The sequence below is a fragment of the Thamnophis elegans genome, chromosome 6 (assembly GCF_009769535.1).
Source record: "Thamnophis elegans isolate rThaEle1 chromosome 6, rThaEle1.pri, whole genome shotgun sequence".
NCBI lineage: Eukaryota > Metazoa > Chordata > Lepidosauria > Squamata > Colubridae > Thamnophis > Thamnophis elegans.
Genome location: NC_045546.1, coordinates 7,393,103 through 7,415,997, shown reverse-complemented (window position 1 = coordinate 7,415,997; position 22,895 = coordinate 7,393,103). Strand labels below are relative to the sequence as shown.

General features: G+C 45.4%; 2 protein-coding genes across 2 annotated transcripts in view; one reads left to right on the top strand and one right to left on the bottom strand.

Moving 5' to 3' along the window:
• ME3 (malic enzyme 3) overlaps positions 1 to 4,087 on the top strand; it is a 122,500-nt gene extending 118,413 nt beyond the window's left edge. The window contains exons 13-15 of the mRNA XM_032219197.1: positions 196 to 369; positions 747 to 845; positions 3,804 to 4,087. Coding sequence (XP_032075088.1) covers positions 196 to 369; positions 747 to 845; positions 3,804 to 3,965 — 435 coding nt within the window. The 3' untranslated portion in view covers positions 3,966 to 4,087. The remainder of the gene's footprint in view (positions 1 to 195; positions 370 to 746; positions 846 to 3,803) is intronic.
• A 6,330-nt stretch (positions 4,088 to 10,417) lies between these two features.
• The window catches only part of CCDC81 (coiled-coil domain containing 81), a 38,196-nt gene continuing 25,718 nt past the window's right edge, over positions 10,418 to 22,895 (bottom strand). Inside the window, exons 9-15 of the mRNA XM_032220029.1 lie at positions 22,473 to 22,619; positions 20,809 to 20,916; positions 18,750 to 18,919; positions 16,802 to 16,880; positions 15,491 to 15,717; positions 14,095 to 14,220; positions 10,418 to 12,112 (exon numbers count right to left, since the gene is read on the bottom strand). Coding sequence (XP_032075920.1) covers positions 11,971 to 12,112; positions 14,095 to 14,220; positions 15,491 to 15,717; positions 16,802 to 16,880; positions 18,750 to 18,919; positions 20,809 to 20,916; positions 22,473 to 22,619 — 999 coding nt within the window. The 3' untranslated portion in view covers positions 10,418 to 11,970. The remainder of the gene's footprint in view (positions 12,113 to 14,094; positions 14,221 to 15,490; positions 15,718 to 16,801; positions 16,881 to 18,749; positions 18,920 to 20,808; positions 20,917 to 22,472; positions 22,620 to 22,895) is intronic.

Genomic DNA, 22,895 nt, shown 5'->3' with positions numbered 1-22,895 from the left:
ATAAAATAAAATAAAATAAAATAATAAAATAAAATAAAATAAAATAAAATAAAATAAAATAAATAAAATAAAATAAAATAAAATAAAATAAAATAAAATAAAATAAAATAAAATAATAAAATAAAATAAAATAAAATAAAATAAAATAAAATAATAAATAATAAACTGGACTTTATTTTGAATTTTTTTGGATAGGGCCGGGCCATCTTCGCCAGTGGGAGCCCGTTTCCAAAGGTGACCCTCTCCGATGGACGGACCTTCTACCCTGGCCAAGGGAACAACGCCTATGTTTTCCCCGGAGTTGCTCTAGGAATCATCGCTTGTGGAGTCCGTCACATCACCGAGGAAATCTTTCTCACCATAGCAGAGGTTTGTGTTCTTCTCTTCCACTTAACTATCATTTTAGTTCCAAGGACAGGAACACAGGGAATGTTATGGGTTCCATTGATTGGGGAGGTTTCTCTGGCGGGACCACAAAATAAAGGTCTTCTCAGTGATGGCCCCTTCGCTATGGAATGCCGTTCTCAACCAAGGTGTGGTTGGGCCCCACCATGTTTTTTTCCAGAAGGGCTCTAAAAGCATAGTTTTATCAGTGGGCCCGAGAAAAATGGCGCCAATCAAGTGGTTGAATTGATTGTGTTGTTGCCATGGAGTGGGGGCGGGGGAGAGTTATGAGATTTTATGTGGTGGATTTTTAAATGTTGTAGGCCGGGGGGATGACACACATATCCTTTCTTCTCCCCTAGGCAATTGCACAAGAGGTGACAGAGGAAAACCTGGCTGAAGGAAGGCTCTATCCACCTTTGAGCTCCATTCGAGACGTGTCCTTCAAAATTGCCGTTAAAGTAAGATGTTTTTTGAAGTTTCTGAGACATTTAACTTCCTACTCTTGAAAACAAACTCCTGCTTCCTCTACATTCTTAAACAATTAACATTTCAGCATCTGGTTACAAGTCACTAAATACGCATCAAAAGAAATCTACCTCAGAGGTAGTCCTCAAGCTTATGACTGAATTGGAGCCTTCCCATCATGGGAGTCATAAAATGAGTCGGTCACATGACAGACAATTTTATGACCTTTTTTATTGCAGTAGCTATTAAGCAAACACTGTGGTTGTATTACGGTTGCCACATCAGTTAAGCGAAGTTGTTAAGCGAATCAATACAGGTAGTCCTCGACTTACAACAGTTCGTTTAGTGACCATTTGAAGTTACAACCGCACTGAAAAAATGGACCTATGACCCCTTTTTCACACTTAACGACCATTACAGCATCCCCATAGTCCTTGGATTTATATCCGGGTGCTTGACCGACTCACATTTATGACGGTTGCAGTGTCCCACAGCCCCCTTTTGCGACTTTCTGACAAGCCAAATCTACGGGGAAAGCAGATTTACTTAACAACCATGTGACCAATTTGACAACGGCAGTGACTCATTTAACATATACGGCAAGAAAAATCGTGCAAATGGGGCAAAACTCACTTGACAAATTTCTCACTTCACAACATAAATCTGGGGCTCAATTGTGGTCGTATGTTGAGTGCTTATAGTTCACTATGGGCACAGTTTTGCCCAAAACTGGGAATATGTTTTCATGACTATGGGATGCTGTAAATGGCCGTAGCAATAGCAAAAGCCCTTAGACTTATATACCGCTTCACAGTGCTTTACAGCCCTCTCTAAGCGGTTTACAGAGTCAGCCTCTTGCCCCCAACAATCTGGGTCCTCATTTTGCCGACATCGAAAGGATGGAAGGCTGAGTCAACCTTGATCCTGGTGAGATTCGAACTGCCCAATTGCAGGCAGTCACCTGCAATACTGCATTCTAACCACTGTGCCCCACATAAATGCAATAGAGAATCTGAAATTCAGTCACATAACCAAGGGGAGTGGATGGTTTGATCTTCAAATGCAGGTCGTATGTAGCCCCAAGGCAGAGGTGGGTTCCTACCGGTTCGCACCTATTCGGTAGAACCGGTTCGTCAAATCTACCGAACCGGTTAGAAGAGGTTCCACCAGTGGACCCGTAAAGCAGGCCACACCTACAGAAGAGGTTCCAAAAAATTTTGAAACCCACCACTGCCACACACACACACACACACAGACTGACACAGAGAGAGAGAGAGAAAGAGAAAGAAAGGAAGAAATAAATAAAGAAAAAAAGAAAGAAAAAGAGTGAGAGATGAAAGGAAAAAAAAGGGACAGAGAGACAAAAGGAAGGAAAGAGAGAGAAAGAGAGAAAGAGAGAGAGAGAGAGAAAACACATGGCCGGCAAGCCACTCCAACCAGGTCACATGGCTGGCAAGCCACTCCCACAAAGGAGGCCACACCCACAGAGTAGGTTCCAAAAAAAAATTGAAACCCACCACTGCCCCAAGGTAAGTTTGTCCTAACTTCAAATGGTCACTAAGCCACTACATGTAAAGGGATCCATAGAGCAAATGATAAAATGGCTAAGTTGTCTACAATACCTATCGTAGCGTTGTTGACTTTGGAGGTTGTGAGTTATCTAGATCAGTGGTCCTCAACCCCTGGCGGCCACAATATTGTCACAGGAGGTCTGCGAAGGCTTGAAAAATACTATGATTTAAATCTTAAATCTTGGTGGTCAATGGCCTCTCCCCAGAAGAATGAAATATTTTGAGGAATATTAAAAAGGCAGAATATTATATTTCCCCAAAGGGAGAAATGGAAAAAACATGTTTTTTAGAGGCAGAAAGCAGTCCCCACTTTTTCAAAATAGCCCACACAGATGTCAGCACTTAAGAGATAAAGAGCTTATTCAAAGAGGAAGACAAGTATCTAGACAGCCCTATTCATAAGCAAAGGAAATACAGCAGGCAGAAATCCATTTAAGATAGGATATTTTGAAACTCCCTGCAGCAAAGTCCTAACAAAGGCAGAATGGTCGGATTAGAAGCAACCCCTCACCTGAGATCCAACACAGGACAAAGCCATTAAGCTACAATAGGAATTGCCTACCACCCTTTCAGCCTCTTCATTGCATGATCCCCAAATTTCACCTGGGAGCTCAGATAAACAATAAGCCAGAAGTTGACCAAATTGGCTCAGACAAGACCTAGGATTTGCATTTCTTCTGTTGCCTGTAGAGCCAGCTATGACCCCCTACATGACCCTATAAGAATCTGACAACACCCAATAGAATACATGTTCTTGCCTAGGAACAGGAAGCTCAAGTGCAAAATTCAAAGAAGGTATTAAAAAAACCCCACTCTCAACTCTATGTGGTCAGCTACACCAGAACCAGAGGTGGGTTTCTACCAGTTCGCACCGATTCAGGCAAATCGGTAGTGATCATTTGGCCTGGGTTGCAGAATCGGCAGAGACCCAGGCTGGCCACTCCCCCAAACTTGTTCCACGGTCTCAGCATGTTTTTGATTAGTTTTTCATGATCTTTACGCATGCGCAGAACAATTTACAGTGAACTGCGCACGCACTCAAAGCGAACCAGTACCAACACTGGTATGAGCCCAACCCTGACCAGAACGATGTGTTTGGTAGTCCTCTTCCTCATTAAACCATCTTTCCAATCAGCCTCCATGTTTACAGTGTCTTTCTCCCGGCTGAACCAGATGGGTATTTTTCCCACAGGTTGCCATGAAATAATAACAATTATGAAATAATAATGGATATGTCTTCCAACAGGTCCCTGGCCACAAAAAAATATTTAATGAGGGTGCAGAAAAGGTTGATGACCACTGATCTAGATGGTATCTGGTTAGATCAAATGGCTTTGTCCAATGTTGTTGTTTTTTTTCCCTTCTATCTCTTGTTCTTAGGTGGTTGACTATGCCTACAAACACAACTTGGCCTCCTGGTATCCAGAACCAGAGGACAAAGAAGCATTTGTGAAAAATCTCATTTACAGCCCTGACTATGATTCCTTCATCATCGATAATTTCCAGTGGCCGCAGGAAGCCATGAAGACTCAGAATATTTGATGTTTCTCTTTGGTGAAGGCGGGATAGAGGAATTTTCCAGTAGCTGTGAACCTTAAGATGCTAAAGTGTCTTGAACTTCCAACCTTGTAGGATCTTCAGTTATTTCTATGAGCAGCTTCCTTTTTTAAAAAACAAACAAAGCAAACCAAATAAATCTGAGCCGGAAATCATACAGAGTAAACAAGGACCAATTATGCCACCAACGCCCAATGAACGGATGTGATTCGATGAAATATAGAAGGTTCCGTATTCTCGAATCTCCTTTCGCAAGTCAAACTGACCTTCCCTAAATTGGTCCTTTCCCAATGGATTAGAACATCAGCTCCCCAAATCCCCATGTCAACATGGCACCCTTCCAGGTTGGAGACGGCTGGATTAGGAATTTCTGCAGAGTTCATAGAAATTGCTTTTGCTAGATGACTTCGTATCCATTAAGCTGGTGTAATTGCTATGGCCTTTCTCAGTAAAGGTTACCATTCATGGGCTTAGGAGCAGGGGTGGGATTGAAAAATGTTAGCAACTGGTTCTCTGGGTGGGTGTAGCCATGGGAGCATGGCCTAATTGGCTTCCTGCACCATGGCGGGGAGGTCGTTTTCACCCTCCCCGGGCTCCTGAGGCTTTCCTTCAGCCTCCGGGAGTCTCTGGGAGCCTCCGGGAGGCCCTCCGGAGTCCAGAAACAGGCCCATTTCCAGACTTCTGGTAGTTCCGATAGGCCCATTTTTCGCCCTCCCAGAGCCTCTGCATAGACCCTGCACTTACCTGGCATGATGAACAGGCCATGTGGAGACTTCTGGGAGGGAAGGGGTGGGCGGGGCCAGCCACTCCTTCCAACTACCAGTTAGGTGAAACAGATGAAAATTAATATCCATTCTCCCAACCCGGTCCAAACTGGCTAAATCCCACCCCTATTTAGGAGAATTTCATTGTTTGATAATGACCGTGGAATGGCCATCGGGCATACAATTCAGAAGTCACTTCTTGCCCAGAGTTCTGCATGGCTTCTACCAGTTTTAGCAACTACCCCCAGGGCCCTGATCCTAACCCTGACCCTTCTTAGAGATATGGATGGTGGTATTGGCAGTTATGTAGAATTCTCACTAACCCAATTTACTGAAAAAAATCCCGGTAACTGGTATTTCTTTATCAAACTTATATCTTGTTACCATACAACAATGAAAGTTCTACCAAACTCACTATGTTTTAATTGGCAGCATAGACTAACTCAAGAAGCACTCCAAGTATATGTTCACACAATAACGTATATCCATGGTTAATTAAGTCCTGGTTTACTCAAGTATCCCATATCTGTAGGTTGCATGATACGCCGAAAGATTAGAATAGCGTAGGATGGATTCATGCAACATATTAAAATAGAGTTGACCATTTCAGGCTCCAATGTTGACTATAACTGGTCCTCAACTTACAGTGGCATTTGGGGCCGACATTTCTATGGTTCCACCACAAAACCGCGGACGACAAAATCGCGATCGACGAAAGCGCGTATGTGACGTCATCACAGCGCGATGAAAAAGATCGAAAAATGTAAAAATAAAGCGAAAACCTTACCCTAACCCCCCCAAACCTAACCCTAAACCTAACCCTTAACCTAACCCTAAACCTAACCCTTAACCTAACCCTTAACCTAACCCTTAACCTAACGAAAAACGTAACGCTAACCCTTAACCTAACACTAAACGTAACGCTAACGCTCTAAACCTAACCCTAACCCTTAACCTAACCCTAACCCTAACCCTTAACCTAACGCTTACCTTTATGTGAATAAATAATTTTTATTTCAATTTTTCGATCATTTTTCGATCTTTTTCGTCGCGTTGTGATGACGTCACATACGCGATTTTGTCGACCGCGCTTTTGTGGAACGCGGTTTTGACGGGTCACGCATTTCTATCACTAAAGCAGGACCTCATCATTTAGCTACAGCAATCCCTGGAGTCCTGGTTGCCTTTGTTAGATGAGACAACTTCCTGCCAGTTTCCCTCAACCAAAGTCAGTAGGGAATCTGGGAGGGAATTGCAAATCCTGGGCCAGCAGGCAGCTAAGAAGCTTGTGCTGAGTAGAGGGAGGTAGAAGGGATGTGGGAAGGATGCGTGGGTCAGGGAAACTTAATCCAGCGACTTGCAACCCTTCCTGTTGGCTTCCCCATTGACTTTCTGGGGAAGCCAGCAGGGAAGGTTCCAAATGCCAATCATATGATGGTGAGCTCTGCAACTGGCTGTTAAGTGCAAACTGATTGCCAAGGGCCCAGATCATGATCATGTGACCATGTAGATGCTGGAACAGCCAGGATTCCAAGGACCAATCGTAACCACCATTCATTCAGCGCTGATCAAACTCCAAATGGTTGCTGAACGAATGAACCTAGGTTGAGGACTATCTGTGTAGCTAACACGGTTTAAAAAGGGGCTTCGATGGTGACTATAGACCAGTGTTTCCCAACCTTGGCAACTTTAAGATGTGTGGACTTCCAGTTCCCAGAATTCCCCAGCCATCAAGGCTGGCTGGGGAATTCTGGGAGTTGAAGTCCACACATCTTAAAGTTGTCGAAATTGGGAGACACCACTGCAGATTATAGCTTCTTTTTTCCCCCCAAGTCTGTTCTGTAGAAATAGCACTCAATTATCTGAAGGGTTCCAGTTTGACCTTAGGATAGGGTTAAGAGTTAAGAGTGGGGATTTTAAGCTGGACCTTCCCGTTAAAGATGATCCAGTCTCAAAGAAATGGATGTAACCTTTCTAATAAAAGAGGAATTGACATTTCAACCTTGAGTGCTGAGGGGGAAAAAAGCAAAGACTTTCTCCGAATTTCATTTGTATTTTATTTTGGTAGCAAAGGAACCTATAGAACAATGATGGCAAACCTTTCTGGCACCGAGTGCCAAAAAGGGAGCCTGGGCACTCATCTGGCCTGCAACCTGGAAGGGGAGCTGCGCAGTGTGCCTACGAGTGCCCTAAAATGAACTTCTGGTTTCTGGCATGTGCATGCGTGCCGCGCAGCTAGTCCTCCGGTTACTGGTGTGCATTTGCGTGCTATGATCAGCTGGCCGGCGCGCAGACTCACGCAGGAAAACGGAAGAGCAGCTCTTCCAGTTTCCGGCACTGCCACACAAACGAAGTCCAGATGATTAGCATGCGTGACAGAAACCCAGAAAAGGAACGGGCAACCCCATGCGTGCCAGGTGATATGGCTCCACAGGCCACTTCAGGCATGAATGCCACAGTTCGCCATCACGGCTATAGAATGTGGATTAGAGAACATCCAGCCGAGCTCCCTTAGTTGTATCTTAAACTTAAACCATGAGATCATCACTACTACGCCTTGAAAAAAAAATCATGTGTTAATTCATATGCCTCTCCATCAAACACAACCAAGAAATTGTAATCTCAGGGAGGGAGGGAGGGTGTGTGTGTGTGTGTGTGTGTGTGTGTGTGTTTTCGTAGATTTTCACGGGTACAGATATGCAGGTCTTGGCGTATTCGGGTTTTTTCCCCGTGTAAGATTGAGAGTACCTTGGCGACGTTTTGACAAGGTCCCACTCGCCATCTTCAGGCTGGTGAAGTATGGTGGTGTAATGGTGAAGATGTTTGCGTTCCACTTGCAAGGTTGAGAGTTCAGTCCTAAGTAGCGGCAGATATTTTTCTCTCTGAATGCAAGGAGAAAATATCTGCTGTGAGCTCTGCATAGGCATCAGGAAGGGCATCCAGCCAGTAAATGCTCAGCTCCATCCAATCACCCAGATTCTATTCTAAATTAAGGGATTACAGGATCATAAAAAGGGAGTATTGTATTTAAAATCATAGAGTTAGAACACTCTAAATGCAGGGCTCTAAGCCCACTCCCTGACCAATACAGGAATCCAGATTAGAGCACCCTAGACAGATGGGTGTCCAGCCTCTCATTGTACTGCACATCCTTAACCCAAAAGGCCACCATGTCTTCTCTGGTAGGCTGTACCCCATCAATACAATAGCAGAGTTGGAAGGGACCTTGGAGGTCTTCTAGTCTAACCCCCTGCCTAGGCAGGAAACCCTACACCATTTCAGACAAATGGCTATCCAACATCTTCTCAAAGACTTCCAGTGTTGGGGCATTCACAACTTCTGGAGGCAAGCTGTTCCACTGATTGTTCTAAGTGTCAGGAAATTTCTCCTCAGTTCTAAGTTGCTTCTCTCCTTGATTAGTTTTCATCCATTGTTTCTTCTCCTGCCTTCAGGTGCTTTGGAGAATAGCTAGATTCCCTCTTCTTTGTGGCAGCCCCTGAGATATTGGAACAGTGCCATCATGTCTCCCCTAGTCCTTCTTTTCACAAGACTACACATAGCCAGTTCCTGCAACCGTTCTTCATATGTTTTAGTCTCCAGTCCCCTAATCATCTTTGTTTTTCGCCCTCGGGAGCCTAGGAAGGGCGAAAAACAGAGCTACTGGGCCCACCGGAAGTCAGAAAACGGGCCATTTCGGGCCTCTGGAGGGCCTCTGAGGGGACGGGGAAGGCCATTTTCGCCCTCACTGGGCTCCAAGAAAGGCATGTGCACATATGTGGTGCAGCAGGGCAGGGTCACGCACGCATGCACAGGGGGCACAGCATGGTGGGCATTAAATTATGGGGGTGGGCACGCAGGCACGCACAATAGCATGCACACATGTGCTTTTGGCACCTAGGGTGAAAAAGGTTCACCATCACTGGTATAGGTTCTCCTGCTCGAGCAAGGGGCTAGACTAGAAGACCTCCAAGGTCCCTTCCAACGCTTCTGTTATTCCAACCCAATGAGCTGCCTGAAGATCTTGGATTAGGGTGATGGAAACCAAACTGAGATTGCCATGGAAGTTGGATCCTCCATTTCTCCACGATTAATGCACTTTCTAGATATCATAAGGGGCCTTAAAATCCAGGTTAGAGTTAGGCTGTTGGTCTTCAGATCTACTCAACAATAATAGGTCTATTGAATGTCTATGGAGATTCTCAGTCCTCCAGATCAGGCCTGTCTCAAATGCTATTTTCCAAAAAAGACAAATGGACCTCTTTGGTTTTCTCCCTGAAAACATTTTGCTTCTCATTCAAGAAGCTTCTTGGGTTCTTCCATTCTTCTGCTAACTGCAAAGAATCCTTCCATTCGGTTAGAACTGAAGAAGCTTCTTGGATGATAAGTGAAAAGTTTTCAAGGAGAAAACCCCAAGACAGTCTAGTTGTCTTTTGGGAAAGCAAATGTTTTCCCGGGGCAGATAATGTAGCAATGAGACATCAACCAATTCTCATGATGTGCTCTACGTCCCCTGCAGTCAAACATCTAAAATGCGTGTCCTCATTGGTTAACCCAAGTCATCCAAAATGAATGTGTCGTTTCTAAATAACTGAGAAAGCACAATATCAATCAATGCCTATGCTGTGACTTTTTTGCGTAACCAAAATGCTGTGTATGTCATGCGATGAAATCCTAGTGTGTTCTTTTGCTCCTATTAAAATCTATTTCAGCAATGCCCATGAATCGAGCACTGTTAATGGTCCCGATTTGGTATGTATTAGCTGAAGCTAGAATAAAGGTTGACGAATTGTCTTATTATAGCTAAAGCTGTCGGGAGACTACGAGATTCAGCACAGCAGCAATTTCTTCCATGGGACACACTGAAAGCAGGAGGAAAGGCCTATTTATTGGTTTGTATCTCACCTGGGATGTGGTGGTTCAGTGGCTAAGACACTGAGCTTGTCGATCAGAAAGGTCAGCAGTTTGGCGGTTCCAATCCCTAGTGCCCGTGTGAGCTTCCATTACTTCTCCCAGCTTCTGCCAATCTAGCAGTCCGAAAGCATGTAAAAATGCAAGTAGAAAAATAGGGACCACCTTTGGTGGGAAGGTAACAGCGCTCCGTGCGCCTTCGGCATTTAATCATGCCGGCCACATGACCACGGAGACGTCTTCGGACAGCGCTGACTCTTCGGCTTTGAAACGGAGATGAGCATTGCCCCCTAGAGTCAGGATATATGACTGTGCCTTTTTAAGTGGGTTATGCAATTGACAGCATAACATGGTCCCTCCTTAAAGGTAAAAACTTGACCTTATCTTCCAGCTCACTTTTTCTCTAGAAGGCAATTGAGATTTTTTTAAAAAAATGTAAGTTTTACTCTCACAATCCCAAACCTGAAAAGTGTAATGGGCTGGAAGAGTTGATGGAGGCTGGTCATCTTCTCAGTCTTAATGGAACATCATAACCTCTAAGGCTATGGTACTATTGTGAAATTGGTTCACCGACAAAAGGGCGAACGACAAAACCGCGCCTGACTAAACCACGTTGCTGACATCATCAACAGGGCGACAAGAGCGCGGAGACAGAAGCGCGCTGTAAAAGTAACCCAAAACCTAAACTTAACCCCTAATCCTAAACCTAACCCTAAACCTAACCCTTAACTTAACCCTAAACCTAACCCTTAACCTAACCCTAAACCTAAACCTAACCCTAAACCTAACCCTTACCTTAAGTTAAGTCGCCTTTCTTTCGACACGCTATTGTAAAGCGCCCTTCTTTCTCCGCGCTGGCTGTTGTTGCCCTGTTGATGATGTCAGCGATGCGGTTTAGTCGGGCGCGGTTTTGACGTTCGCCCTTTTGTCAGGTCACGGTGAAATCTAATGAAAGCATCTACTTTAAATCTCATTAAAGTAACTCAGTCATTGGAGGGGGACAGACTCAGAGGTTTTCAAAAGGCTGCGTAGAGATGTATCTCCAGTTTATACAACAGAGTATCAAACTCAAGACCATGGGGTGCTTAGATTTGGCCCGTGGGGCCACCATAGAAAGCTAAGGACTGGCTTTCAGTGCCAGTGAAAACAGAGGTTGGGGCTGCAGGCGGCCTGCCCAGGCTCTGTTTTTGTTGGCAGAAATCACCTGCAGCCCTCTGCCAGTGAAAATGGAGTCCGGAGATGGCCACGCGTGACCCGCCTGAGCTCCGTTTTCATCCTTGACAGCTTCCTGCAGCCCTCTGCCCGCAAACATTGAGCCCGTAAATGGAGCCCACAATGGACCTCCCCAGGCTCCATTTTCACTGGCAGAGGGCTGCAGGAGGCCATTGCGGTGACGTCGAGCTGTCCATACCCACTCCAGCCATGCCCACCCTGGCTCCCTGAGTTCAAACACAACCCTGATGCAGCCCTCAATGCAATTGATTTTGACACCCCTCCTTTAAGGGCTCAGCAAATGTGTGGAAGAATGGCTAAGCCAGGAGCATTCCCGAACTTCCCGTTGGGCCATTTTTCACCCTCCCCAGGCTCTGGAGGCTTTCCTGAAGGGGGGTGAAAACAGCCACCCCCAACCCCCTGGAGGGCCAGGAGAGGCTATTTTCACACTCCCCAGGATTCAGGAAAGCCTCTGGAGCCTATGGACGATGAAAATCCCCCACCCCATGCAGGGGGCCACGTGCGCATGTGGGGGGATTGCTCGTGTATGCACAGATGGGGGGCATGCACACATGTGCAGGTGGATGGGCACACAATTTTGGTGCACCTTTAGAAAAAGGTTAACCATCATTGCCTTCTCCCCAGATAGGTAATTTGCTCCTGGTCCAAATTTGCATTGGCAAATTTGCATCCAGTTGGCCCGAATCGGCTGAATCTCACCCCTGCACAAACATACAAAAAGGCAGTCAGTTTCTGTAAATCAAATGTGCCACCGTCGCATTCCTGCCTGAAAAGATCAATCCACCCCCCATTCTAAAAAAGTAATAAGTAATTCGTGTTTTATGGAATGTGGGGGTGGGTAGATGAGGGAAGGGTATTCCATAATACACATTCATACATATATATCTTTAATGCGGGAAAAACATATTCTTGTCACCAGAAAAGAAAAAAAAATCTAAAATTTATATCACAAGGCTACAAGAATCAAATCATAAGCACGTTCATACAATCCGATTCTCTTTTCTTTTTTTTTCTTTTTTAAAAAAAAAACCAATTTCAAAAGCACTCATAAGAAGAAAAGGAAGGCTTAAACAAATGTTCCTGCTTCAAATGATTAACCGAGATCCAGGGATATATTTACTGTCTGTCCATATCTTGTTTTCCCCAAATTTGTTCAGGCCTTTCTTGCACTGGTAACAACGACGATATCTTGCACACTGGTCCAGGAGCATAAGTTTGTCTCCCGCCCTGCAGTTCAAGGAGACAGAAATGTTTGTTTGTTTTTAAATCATCTTATTGGGAAGAAAAACAAATAATTCACTTTTCCCCTCAAAGGCTTCTATGTCAAGGACCAAGGAAATCAGGAGATTCAAATGAGCATAAAGATTTCTTGCAAGGACAGGAGGATGAGGATAAGGAGGAGTGGAATGTAGAGAGAGGAGAAGGAGAAAGGAAGAGGAAGTAGAGTAGGAAAGGAAGATGGAGGGAAGATAGGAAGTAAGAGAGAGGTAGAAGAAAGAGGTGTATGGAGAGTAGAAGAGCTAATAATGGGTGTTAATCTTTTGGGGGTGTTGAGGACAAGAGGAACTGATGTAATCATTATTTAATACTATATGATACTGGCTATGTATAGTATACATGTGATTGTATGTTATGAAAATGGAAATAAAAATATGTTTATAAAAAGATTTATTGCAAGGTTAAGCTCTCTACAAGAATCTGAGCTACTAACAGTCAAGGCAAATGAGCAGGAGATAAGAAAGACTAATCAACTACAAATGTGTGTTCTGGTCTAGTGTACACTTTACTGTTCCAGCTACTAAGTTCAATATTCTAACAGATTTTATGGAGCTTATGCGGAAATTTTCCCCATAAGGCATTTGCATCAATGTTGACTGTCTATAGAAGGAATGTGACAAAGCAGGGGTGGGATACAGCCGCACCGGTCCGGACGAACCGGTCGTTCCGGGGATCAGTTGGCCACGCCCACCCATTCCTGGTCTATTTCATCCTATATTTCCTTTGTTTGAAGCCCAGCTGATTGACGCAGCAAAATGGTCAGCAGTGTCTCAGCTGTTTTACTAACCGGGGCTGCAGGAAAAGGTAAGATTTAATGCTGATTTCAAAGGCAATGTGTGTGCACAAAGCACACACAAAGCGAAGTGGTTGTTACACTGGTTGAATCCCGCCAAATAGCATCCTTCCCCACTTACATCTTCCAACTCTGAAATCCAGAGATTTGTCCCAGATTCGATTTGGATTTTATTGGGTTTGTATGTTGCCCTATTCCCAAGGGACTCAGGGCGGCTCACAATAAAAAAGGGGAAGGGATACAAAAAAAATAAAATAAAATAAACAACAATTTATAATTATACAACAGCCGTAACCTCGAATGAGGCTGGATGGCTCAACAGCCCCAGGCCTGCCGGAACAGCCAGGTCTTAACTGCTTTGCGGAAGGCCAGGAGGGTAGTAAGGGTCCGGATCTCCACGGGGAGATCGTTCCAGAGGGCCGGAGCAGCCACAGAGAAGGCCCTCCCCTGAGGAGCCGCCAGCCGACATTGGCCGGCAGATGGAATTCGGAGGAGACCTAGTCTGTGGGATCTAATAGGTCTTTGGGAGGTGACTGGCAGGAGGCGGTCTCTCAAGTACCCAGGTCCGATACCATGTAGGGCTTTAAAAGTAACAACTAGCACCTTGAAGCGTGTCCGGAGACCAATAGGCAGTCAGTGCAGCTCGTGGAGGATAGGTGTAACGTGGGTGTACCGAGGTGCACCCACAATCGCTCGCACGGCTGCATTCTGGACAAGCTGAAGTCTTCGAACACTCTTCAAGGGCAGCCCCATGTAGAGCGTGTTACAGTAGTCCAGTCTTGAGGTGATGAGGGTGTGAGTGACTATCCGAAGGGCCTCCCGGTCCAGGTAGGGTCGCAATTGGTGCACCAGGCGAACCAATTGGTGCACCAGGCGAACCGATTCCCGAGTCTGAGTCAAAGATTGGAGGTACTGTAGATCAGAGGTCCCCCAATCCCTGGGCCGTGGCTACTCCTGGGCCGTGAGGCGTTTGGAGCTGGGCTTCAGAAGCGGTGGTTGAGCACATGTGCAAATGGAATTGCACGCGCACATTCACTTGCCCATTGCTTGCGTGGAACAGCCCTTCTTCCCCCTCTCCCCCGCCACCAGTCTGAAAAGCCAGAAAGATTGGGGGACTCTGCTCTAGGTGGATGCTTACCGCTGGAAGAGCTTCTCCTCGTAATCTCGCTGTCGCTTCAGCCCCGCGCTTTTCCGCCAGTCTTCTTGAATAGCCAAGTTCATCTGGAAGAGCCTCTCCATTCGCTCACACTTCTCCATCATCCACCTAGAAGAATAGCAAAAGGGTTTTAAGGCAAGGAGAATACAGGTAGTCCTCGACTTAGCAACAGATTGTTTAATGACCATTTGAAGCTACATGCGCAGCCCCAACGCCGCCGGCTGCAAGATGGCGGTTACCGGTGGGGGTGGGCAGTTGGATGGACATGGGGTGGGGTCAATGGTGAAATTCAAATTATATTGCTACTATTTCTCTGGCCATGGCTTGGTGGGCGTAGCGTGGCTTGGTGGGCATGGCATGGGAAGGATACTGCAAAATCTCCATTCCCTCCGCATTCCAGGGGAAGGATACTGCAAAATCTCCACTCCCACCCCACTCCAGGGAAAGGATACTGCAAAATCTCCATTCCCACCCCACTCCAAAGGAAGGATACTGCAAAATCTCCATTCCCACCCCACTCCAGGGAAAGGATACTGCAAAATCTCCATTCCCACCTCACTCCAGGGAAAGGATACTGCAAAATCTCCATTCCCTCTCCACTCCAGGGGAAGGATACTGCAAAATCTCCACTCCCACCCCACTCCAGGGGAAGGATACTGCAAAATCTCCATTCCCTCTCCACTCCAGGGGAAGGATACTGCAAAATCTCCACTCCCACCCCACTCCAGGGGAAGGATACTGCAAAATCTCCATTCCCTCTCCACTCCAGGGGAAGAATACTGCAAAATCTCCATTCCCACCCCACTCCAGGGAAAGGATACTGCAAAATCTCCATTCCCACCCCACTCCAGGGGAAGGATACTGCAAAATCTCCATTCCCACCCCACTCCAGGGGAAGGATACTGCAAAATCTCCATTCCCACCTCACTCCAGGGAAAGGATACTGCAAAATCTCCATTCCCACCCCTCCAGGGGAAGGATACTGCAAAATCTCTATTCCCTCCGCATTCCAGGGGAAGGATACTGCAAAATCTCCATTCCCACCCCACTCTGGGGCCAGCCAGAGGCGGTATTTGCCGGGTCTCCGAACTACTCAAAATATCCGCTACCAGTTCACCAGAATCTGTCAGACCCTGCTAGATTTCACCCCTGGGTGGGGTCCAGAGACTTGAAAAGTCGCTGGGAGGCAGACGCTCCCAGCGCTTACTTTACAAAGGATGCGTTTCCTACTCGTCATGTTCTGAGGCTGCGGCCTGCTTGTGGGGTTTAAAGCTGAGTTTTGCAGTGTTTGAGTGCGCATCATGGCTCTGTTTGTTCCTACCAGGTCCAGCCTAGACCTTCTCAGAGTAGTATTAACCCTTTACAGTTTCCATCTTACTGTTTCTTAGCTCTTTGGAACATGTCTGCAGCTCTCCTCTGATCCACCAGCTCATTAAGAATGGCAGTCCTCTTACGATCTGCCACTGCCTGCAACTGATACTTGGAATATTCCCGAGCCCGCTTCCTTCTCTCCTCCATTTTCTCTTCATTCATGTCGTTCTTCCCAAAAATGATCTCCGTTGAATCAGGCACGAATTCAGGCAAGGGAGCTGGCCTTAATTTTATCTACGTACAAAAAGGAGAGGGAATTTAGAAGAAGAGTAGAAAATATGTTAAAATAGAGGTATAAGCAAGATGATAATTGTTGGCATTATGATGAGGAAGATAATTATGATTAACGTTAGTATTGTATTTTTATTAGAAGATACATTAGGAGGAAAATGAATAGGTTAATAATGTTCAATTGCTTAATATATTGTAATTTTAAGATTAGAGAATGAATATTAATGTGAATGGTTGTAAATGCTGAAAGCTGTTGCACAGAGATATTTGTACCCAGATGTCACACTGTTTAAGGAAAGATGGAATGTTTATAAGTTGAAAAATAGAAAACAAAAAACTTTTTATTAAAAAAAAGGAGAGGGAATTTAAATCAAAAAAGGCACTTTGGTCATAGCAATTATGAAGGTTGTTTTATGTTCAGATAATCCTCGAGTTACGACCACAACTGAACCCAAAATTTCTGTTGCTAAGAGAGACATTTGTTAAATGAATTTCGCCTTGTTTTATGGTTTGATCTTCAGTTTTGTTGTGTTCCCTAAAGGGAGAAACCAACTAGTTTGTCTTCACCACTTACCATATTTTTCAGAGTATAAGATGCACCTTTTTCCCTCAAAAAAGAGGCTGAAAATCTGGGTGCATCTTATACACTGAAGACAGCATTTTTGCCCCCCTGAAATCCCGCCCTTCACTAAAATGGCCATGCATAGCCTTTAGGAGTTTTCCAGAGTGCTCCTGGATGCTGGGGCGGGCAGAAATTTTGTCCCCACACAACCCCCAGAAGCACTCTACAAGCCTCCTAAAGGCTATTCATGCCCTTTTCTGACAAAAAAGTGGGCCCGTTTTCACAAAAAACGGGCCGGTTTTCACAAAAAATGGGCCGGTTTTCACCAAAAAACTGGCCGGTTTTTGGGAGGTTTGCAGAGTGCAAAAACTTTTTTTTTAATTTGCCTCTTCAAAATCTTGGTGCGTCTTACACTCTGGTGCAATAGCAATAGCAATAGCTTCCTTTCACTGCGCAAAGCTTCCTTTCGTGATCACAAACCATACACGCTTGTTATAGGCTGAAACTGCTTGTGTTGCAATTTACCTGGGTATCAAGGGCCGTCTTATAAATTTGATTTTCTTCCAGCTTCTCTCTTAGATACTTTGCTCTTTGGGCAGCTAATCTAGAAAGTAGACAGAAGACTAGGAATCAGCCAGTATGATTTCAATAAGATTCAGTCCTGAGTGGTCATCAACATAGTATGACATGTTGTTTTGATTTAATTTTTTAGGTTAAGACATCTCTGATGACCCAGCAGGTATCTAAAGCAAGTGGGTTAGGATTTGGCTGCCCAAAGCTATAGCATTTCCCTCAAATCTTGAAACCGCCAGTTATGTTGACAGCTGAGCTTCTACGGGGAAATCTGATATAGTGAGTGTGTTGGTGACGACAATTGGGACCACCAATTTGGTTCTTAAGCAAAGCAGTCACTAAGTGAAAAAGCATATTAATGCAATTGTTCTTACAATTTTACATCGACTTCAGAAGGATATGACCCCAAATATCTGGGTGAGCCTAAACGAGGGGGGGGGGGGAGAGATTTCTAGAACTCAACTCAAAAGAATGCTGGATAAAAGGGCAAATTGCATAGTCCTTCTTTCCCAATCCCCCACCCTTTCTAATACTCACCGCAGTGCTAGGATAATTAGCAAGAAGATAAATATTTGTAATCTATTATTCTTATATAATATTTGTCTTATATTCATTGGAGAAAAAGGGATCACAAGAGAATAAGCTGGTACACAATGCAGAATACACTTTGAACGGAATTCCCTGTTCCCTAGATATGAATTGCTTGGGGGGGGGGGGAGAGGTGTCAGTGTAAAACAGATTAGAGTCTTGTCTATTTTAGGCAGCAGCTGTGAGTCACCCAGCATTCTAATCATCTAAATATGTCACAGAGCTGAGTTTGTTAACTTGGGTTTAGCATTTTTAGGGAACTGCTGGAGAAAAGCAACCGGTAGGGATGGTAAGAGCAACCCACCACTGGTGTATTCCATGATAGAGCTCAGGTTTTGGTGCCACACCATATGTCCTTACTTTGAATCTGCAGTCAAAAGCAACATAAAGATGCATGTAAGGAAGAAGCCATGGCATGAGCAACCATGAACAATCGAGTGGAAGAAGCTTCCTAAGCTCTAGAGCCCTCTGAATGAATCTGCTTATAGCAATAGCAGTTAGACTTATATACCGCTTCATAGGGCTTTCAGCCCTCTCCAAGCGGTTTACAGAGTCAGCATATCACCCCCACAGTCTGGGTCCTCATTTCACCCACCTCGGAAGGATGGAAGGCTGAGTCAACCTTGAGCCGGTGAGATTAGAACCGCCGAACTGCAGATAGCAGTCAGCTGAAGTGGCCTGCAGTACTGCACCCTAACCACTGCGCCACCTCGGCTCCTATTATAACTCCCATCATTCTTATCTGGTTGAGAATAATGGTGGCCAAATGCATCTACACTATCCCAGCCTTTTAGTAGGGCTAATCTAAACCATCCAACTGTGAAATCTGAATCACCAGCTCTTCCAACCAGGTGACTCTGTGGCAGTGGTGGGTTGCAGGCGGTACGCCTCGGTGCGGGCGTACTGGAGCCTGCCCAGTGCACCGGGTACCGTTTCAGTACAGTGCTCCGGAGGGCCCACCCACCCTGTCCTTTAAGCCTTTGGTACTTCCGCGCACGTGCATGGCACATACAGCGCCTGCGAGACGCTCCATCGAGCAGCTGGAGCGTCGCAGAGGCTTGGGGAGGCATCACAGGCAGGCACGACGCGTGCGCGTGTGTCCATGTGGGCGACGCCGGGCCCGTTCCAACCATACCGGTTGGAACAGGGATCCGGGACCCACCACTGCTCTGTGGATTCTGCAGGAATTCCAGACTCATAATTATGACCATCAGAAGGCACCAGGCTGGGGGAAGGGGGGGGGGGAAATGCATTTAAAACCTGGAATCAATAAATACTGAAGAAGGAGATCAACTTCTCCCTAAGGTCTCACTCTTCTGCCAGTTGAACTTGCTGCAAGCGGTCAATGAAATCTTGTTCCTGTTTCTGCTTTGCTTCTCTGGCTTTTCTGCTCTCCAGCTGTTTGTCCAAGTGCTGGGCATATTCCTCTTGCTTCTCATGAGGGGTAGAACTGGACGGCCTCTTCTCAAAAATGTAGGACCTCTGAAAAGGAGCACAAACTGTATGTGAATTAAAGAAACACTTGAGCAGAGGGTGTTTAACAAGATGGGAAGTCTGTGCTGGCCATTATCTGATGCTCATCTTCTTTCTTTCTTTCTTTCTTTCTTTCTTTCTTTCTTTCTTTCTATCTATCTATCTATCTATCTATCTATCTATCTATCTATCTATCTATCTATCTATCTATCTATCTATCTATCTAACTATCTATCTATCACTATGCCTCTGTGTGTGTGTGTGTGTGTGTGTGTGTGTGTGTATGTGTTCCATCATAACTCTGGAAGGCCTAGAGCAATTTCAACCAAACTTGGTACACAGTTGACTTACTCTCTGAAAACAAATATTGTGGGGATAACTATGCCACCCCTAAGACACCCCTAAAACGCTCAGGGTGTGTGTTCTGTTAAGATACAGCCTGTTGTGCCTTAAAATGGCTTCTACTGTACTGCCATAAAATGGCTTCTACTGCGCAGCGTGGAGGAGTTGCCATGGTAATAGCTTCACAGTACTCTACAAGGGGGCTCCCTCTGGTAAGGAGGAAAATCCAACATTAGAAATTACATTTACTCTGGACATCCCCCCCCCCCTATAAATAAATATCAGGTTATCAGCTAGTAAAACATAAAATAATAGGGTTGGAAGGGACCTTGTATGTCTTCTAATCCAATCCCTTGTCCATGATAGGAGATCCTATACCATTTAGGACAAATGGCTGTCCGGTCTCTTCTTGAAAACCTCCAGTGATAGAGCCTCCATAACATTAGGAGGCAAGAAATCCCATTGATCAATTGTTCTCACTGTCAGAAAATTTGTTCTTACCTCTTGCTTGGATCTCTCTTTAACAAGGTTCTACCCATTATTTCTTGTCCTGCCCTCTGGTGCTTTGAAGACTAAGTCAATCTTCTCTTTTCTCTGATTGTTCCTTAAGTACTGGAAGAGTGCTCACATATCATCCCTAGTTCTTCTCCTCAATAGGCTAGACCAGGGGTCGGCAAACTTAAACACTCAAAGGTCCCAACTGGAAGCCCTCCGTTTAATTTTGGAGCCGACCGGAAGTCCGGTTCCCCCACCATAGAGTCTCCTCCTAGCACGGTGTCCTTTTTCCTCTACCTTCCCTAACCAAAAGCCCTATCGATTTTGGAGCTAACCGGAAAACCCGCCCCTTACATGAGTGTCTTCTCCTGGCTCACTGTGCTTCCCCGCCCCAACCGGAAAAGTCCTCCCAAAATTGTGGCGCTGGCTGGCGACAGGGAGCCACAGCAGAAGGATGAAAGAACCACATGCGGCTCCAGAGCCGCAGTTTGCTGACCCCTGGGCTAGACCAGTGATGGCCAACCTTTTCAGCACCGAGTGCCCAAACCAGAACGGCGTACATGTGCATGCATGTGTGCACGTGCCAGAATGCCGCAAACCTGAAGACCAGCTGGCCAGTGCACATGCGCACGCTGGCCAGCTGTCTTCGGGTTTCGGCACACAAATGCACGCCAGCCAGCTGGTCTTCACACATGTCAGAGTGCTGGAAACAGAACAGCTGGCCGGTTCACGCATGCCCTGTTTTGTGGTGGTTTTTCAGGCCATTTCTCAGGTTGTTTTCAGCCCCAAAACAGCCGAAAAACAGCCTGAAAACAGCCTGGAAAGTAGCCCAGAAAACAGGCTGAAAATCAGTTTGTTTTTTGCACCAGAAACCAGAAGACGGTGCATGTGCCCACCTCTGGCACATATGCCATAGGTACACTATCATGAGGCTAGACATACCTAGGTTCCTCAACCGTTCCTCATACAATTGAGATCATGGGACTCGTAGTTCAACAGATCCATAAGCCTAGACAGAGAAAAGAACAAGCTATAGTTTTGCAAAAGTTGGGAGATCTTACAAAAGGCTCAGCCAGCTTTTCGTTCTTCTGCTTTCGCATGGCTTCCGCTACGCCCAAGTTATAAGATGCCACTTTCTGGTTCTGCTCCCGGGATGCTGCCATTTTCGCCTGTAGTTTGGAGAAAAGAATGTCAGGCCTTTGAGCGGAAAAGGGTGGGAAAGTAGAAGTGAACTGGACCAAGTTGGAGAAACCATGATTCAGAATCAAGAACGGGTCTCCCATCTTCTGCGAAAGGTCCATGTCACTCTTGGAAACATCTTCTTGGCCTCCTGGTATCCAGAACCAGAGGACAAAGAAGCATTTGTGAAAAATCTCATTTACAGCCCTGGCTATGATTCCTTCATCATCGATAATTCCTCTATACAGGTAGTTCTCAACTTCACAACATAAACCTTGGGCTCAATAGCTAGGACAGATTAGCGAAGGTAAGGGAATAAAAAATGATACCAAATTATATCTGGGTTTGCAGAAATACCATCCCAAGGAAACATAAACTGAGATTTGAAAGAGACGCCTACAACAATAGAAAAAGAAAGGGAGAGAGGAGGAGAGAATGAAAGGAAGACGGGGGAAAGAAGAAAGAGGTAAGGAGAGGAGGATGGAAGGGAGAGAAAGAGAAGGAGAGAGGGTAGGAAGGGGAAGAGGAAGAGGAGTAGGAGAAAGGGAAGGGAAGAAGGAAGGGGATTGAGAGGAGGAAGGAAGGGAGAGAAAGAGAAGGAGAGGGGGTAGGAAGGGGAAGAGGAAGAGTAGGAGTAGGGGAGAGGTAAAGGAGGAAGGAAAGGGAAGGAGAGGAGGAAGGAAGGGGAAGGAGAGGAGTGAGGGAGGGAGAAAAAGAGAAAGAGAGGGTAGGAATGGGAAGAGGAAGAATAGGAGTAAGAGAAAGGGAAGAAAAGAAGGAAGGGGAAGGAGAGGAGGGTGGAAGGGAGAGAAAGAGAAAGCTAGAGGGTAGGAAGGGGAAGCGTAGGAGTAGGAGAAAGGGAGGGGAAGAAGGAAGGGGAAGGAGAGGAGGAAGGAAGGAAGTAGAGAAGGGAGGAAGGGAGAAAAGAAAGGGAAAATAAGGTAGTGTTTACAACAGGAGAAGGGGATGGTAAATAAAGCAACCCAAACTGTATATTATAACCTATTAAATGAAATAACAAATGTATAAAAATGACAAATGTAAAGAAGAATAACAATTATGTGACTGTATACTTAAAATGGTATGTAAGAGAATAAAAAATAAAATAAAAATTGGCAAAGAAAAATCTTGGGCTCAATTGTGGTGGGAAGTGAGACATTTGTTAAGTGAGTTTTGCCACCTTTTGCAAACCTTCCTGCCAAGTTGTTCAGTGATTCATTGCAATTGCAAAGTTAGTAACGCTGTTGTTAAGGGAGTCTGGTTTATCCCATTGAAGCGAAAATTGCTCTGTGCATGTGCAGAAGCCAAAAACAAGATAGCAGTGCCTACGGCGTTGCAGGACAACCAGTTCGGGAGCGTGGCAGGCCTGGGTCACTGTCGGTTCCAGCGACCCATGCTGCCAACTTACTACCGGTTCAGTCAACCGGTAGGAACCTACCACTGATGCGAATTTGTCATGAATAAAATGAACATTGCCCTTTTAGTTCCAAAAGTCCTGCTTTTTTTAGAAAGAAAGAAAAAATAAAAATGTTTCCAGTCCTAATACCAGTTCTTTCTGAAGGGCTTCGTGATCTTTTATGGCTTGATACTGGGCCAGGATGCAGTCTTCTATTTTTTCCTTCCTTCTTTTTTCCTCACCCAAGTAGACAGGAATATTCCTCTGAGCACGCTGCATGCATAGATAGCACATCTCCTGGAGGCACACAAGGCAAAGAATATAATAAACTCTATACCCAACTGCTGCTATTCTAATTGTACAGCAGAGGGCAAACCTCTTGTTTCACACATTTGTAACAAAATCTAATCCATCGATCAAAATCCTCTAAATCACGGGTGTCAAATTCGTGGCGTCACAATGCCATCACGTGAAGTTTCATGATGTTTTTCCCATCACAGAGCTGGGGTGGGAATGGCCTGCGCGCAATGCATCCAGCCCATGAGCCACCAATTTGACACCCCTGCTCTGAAT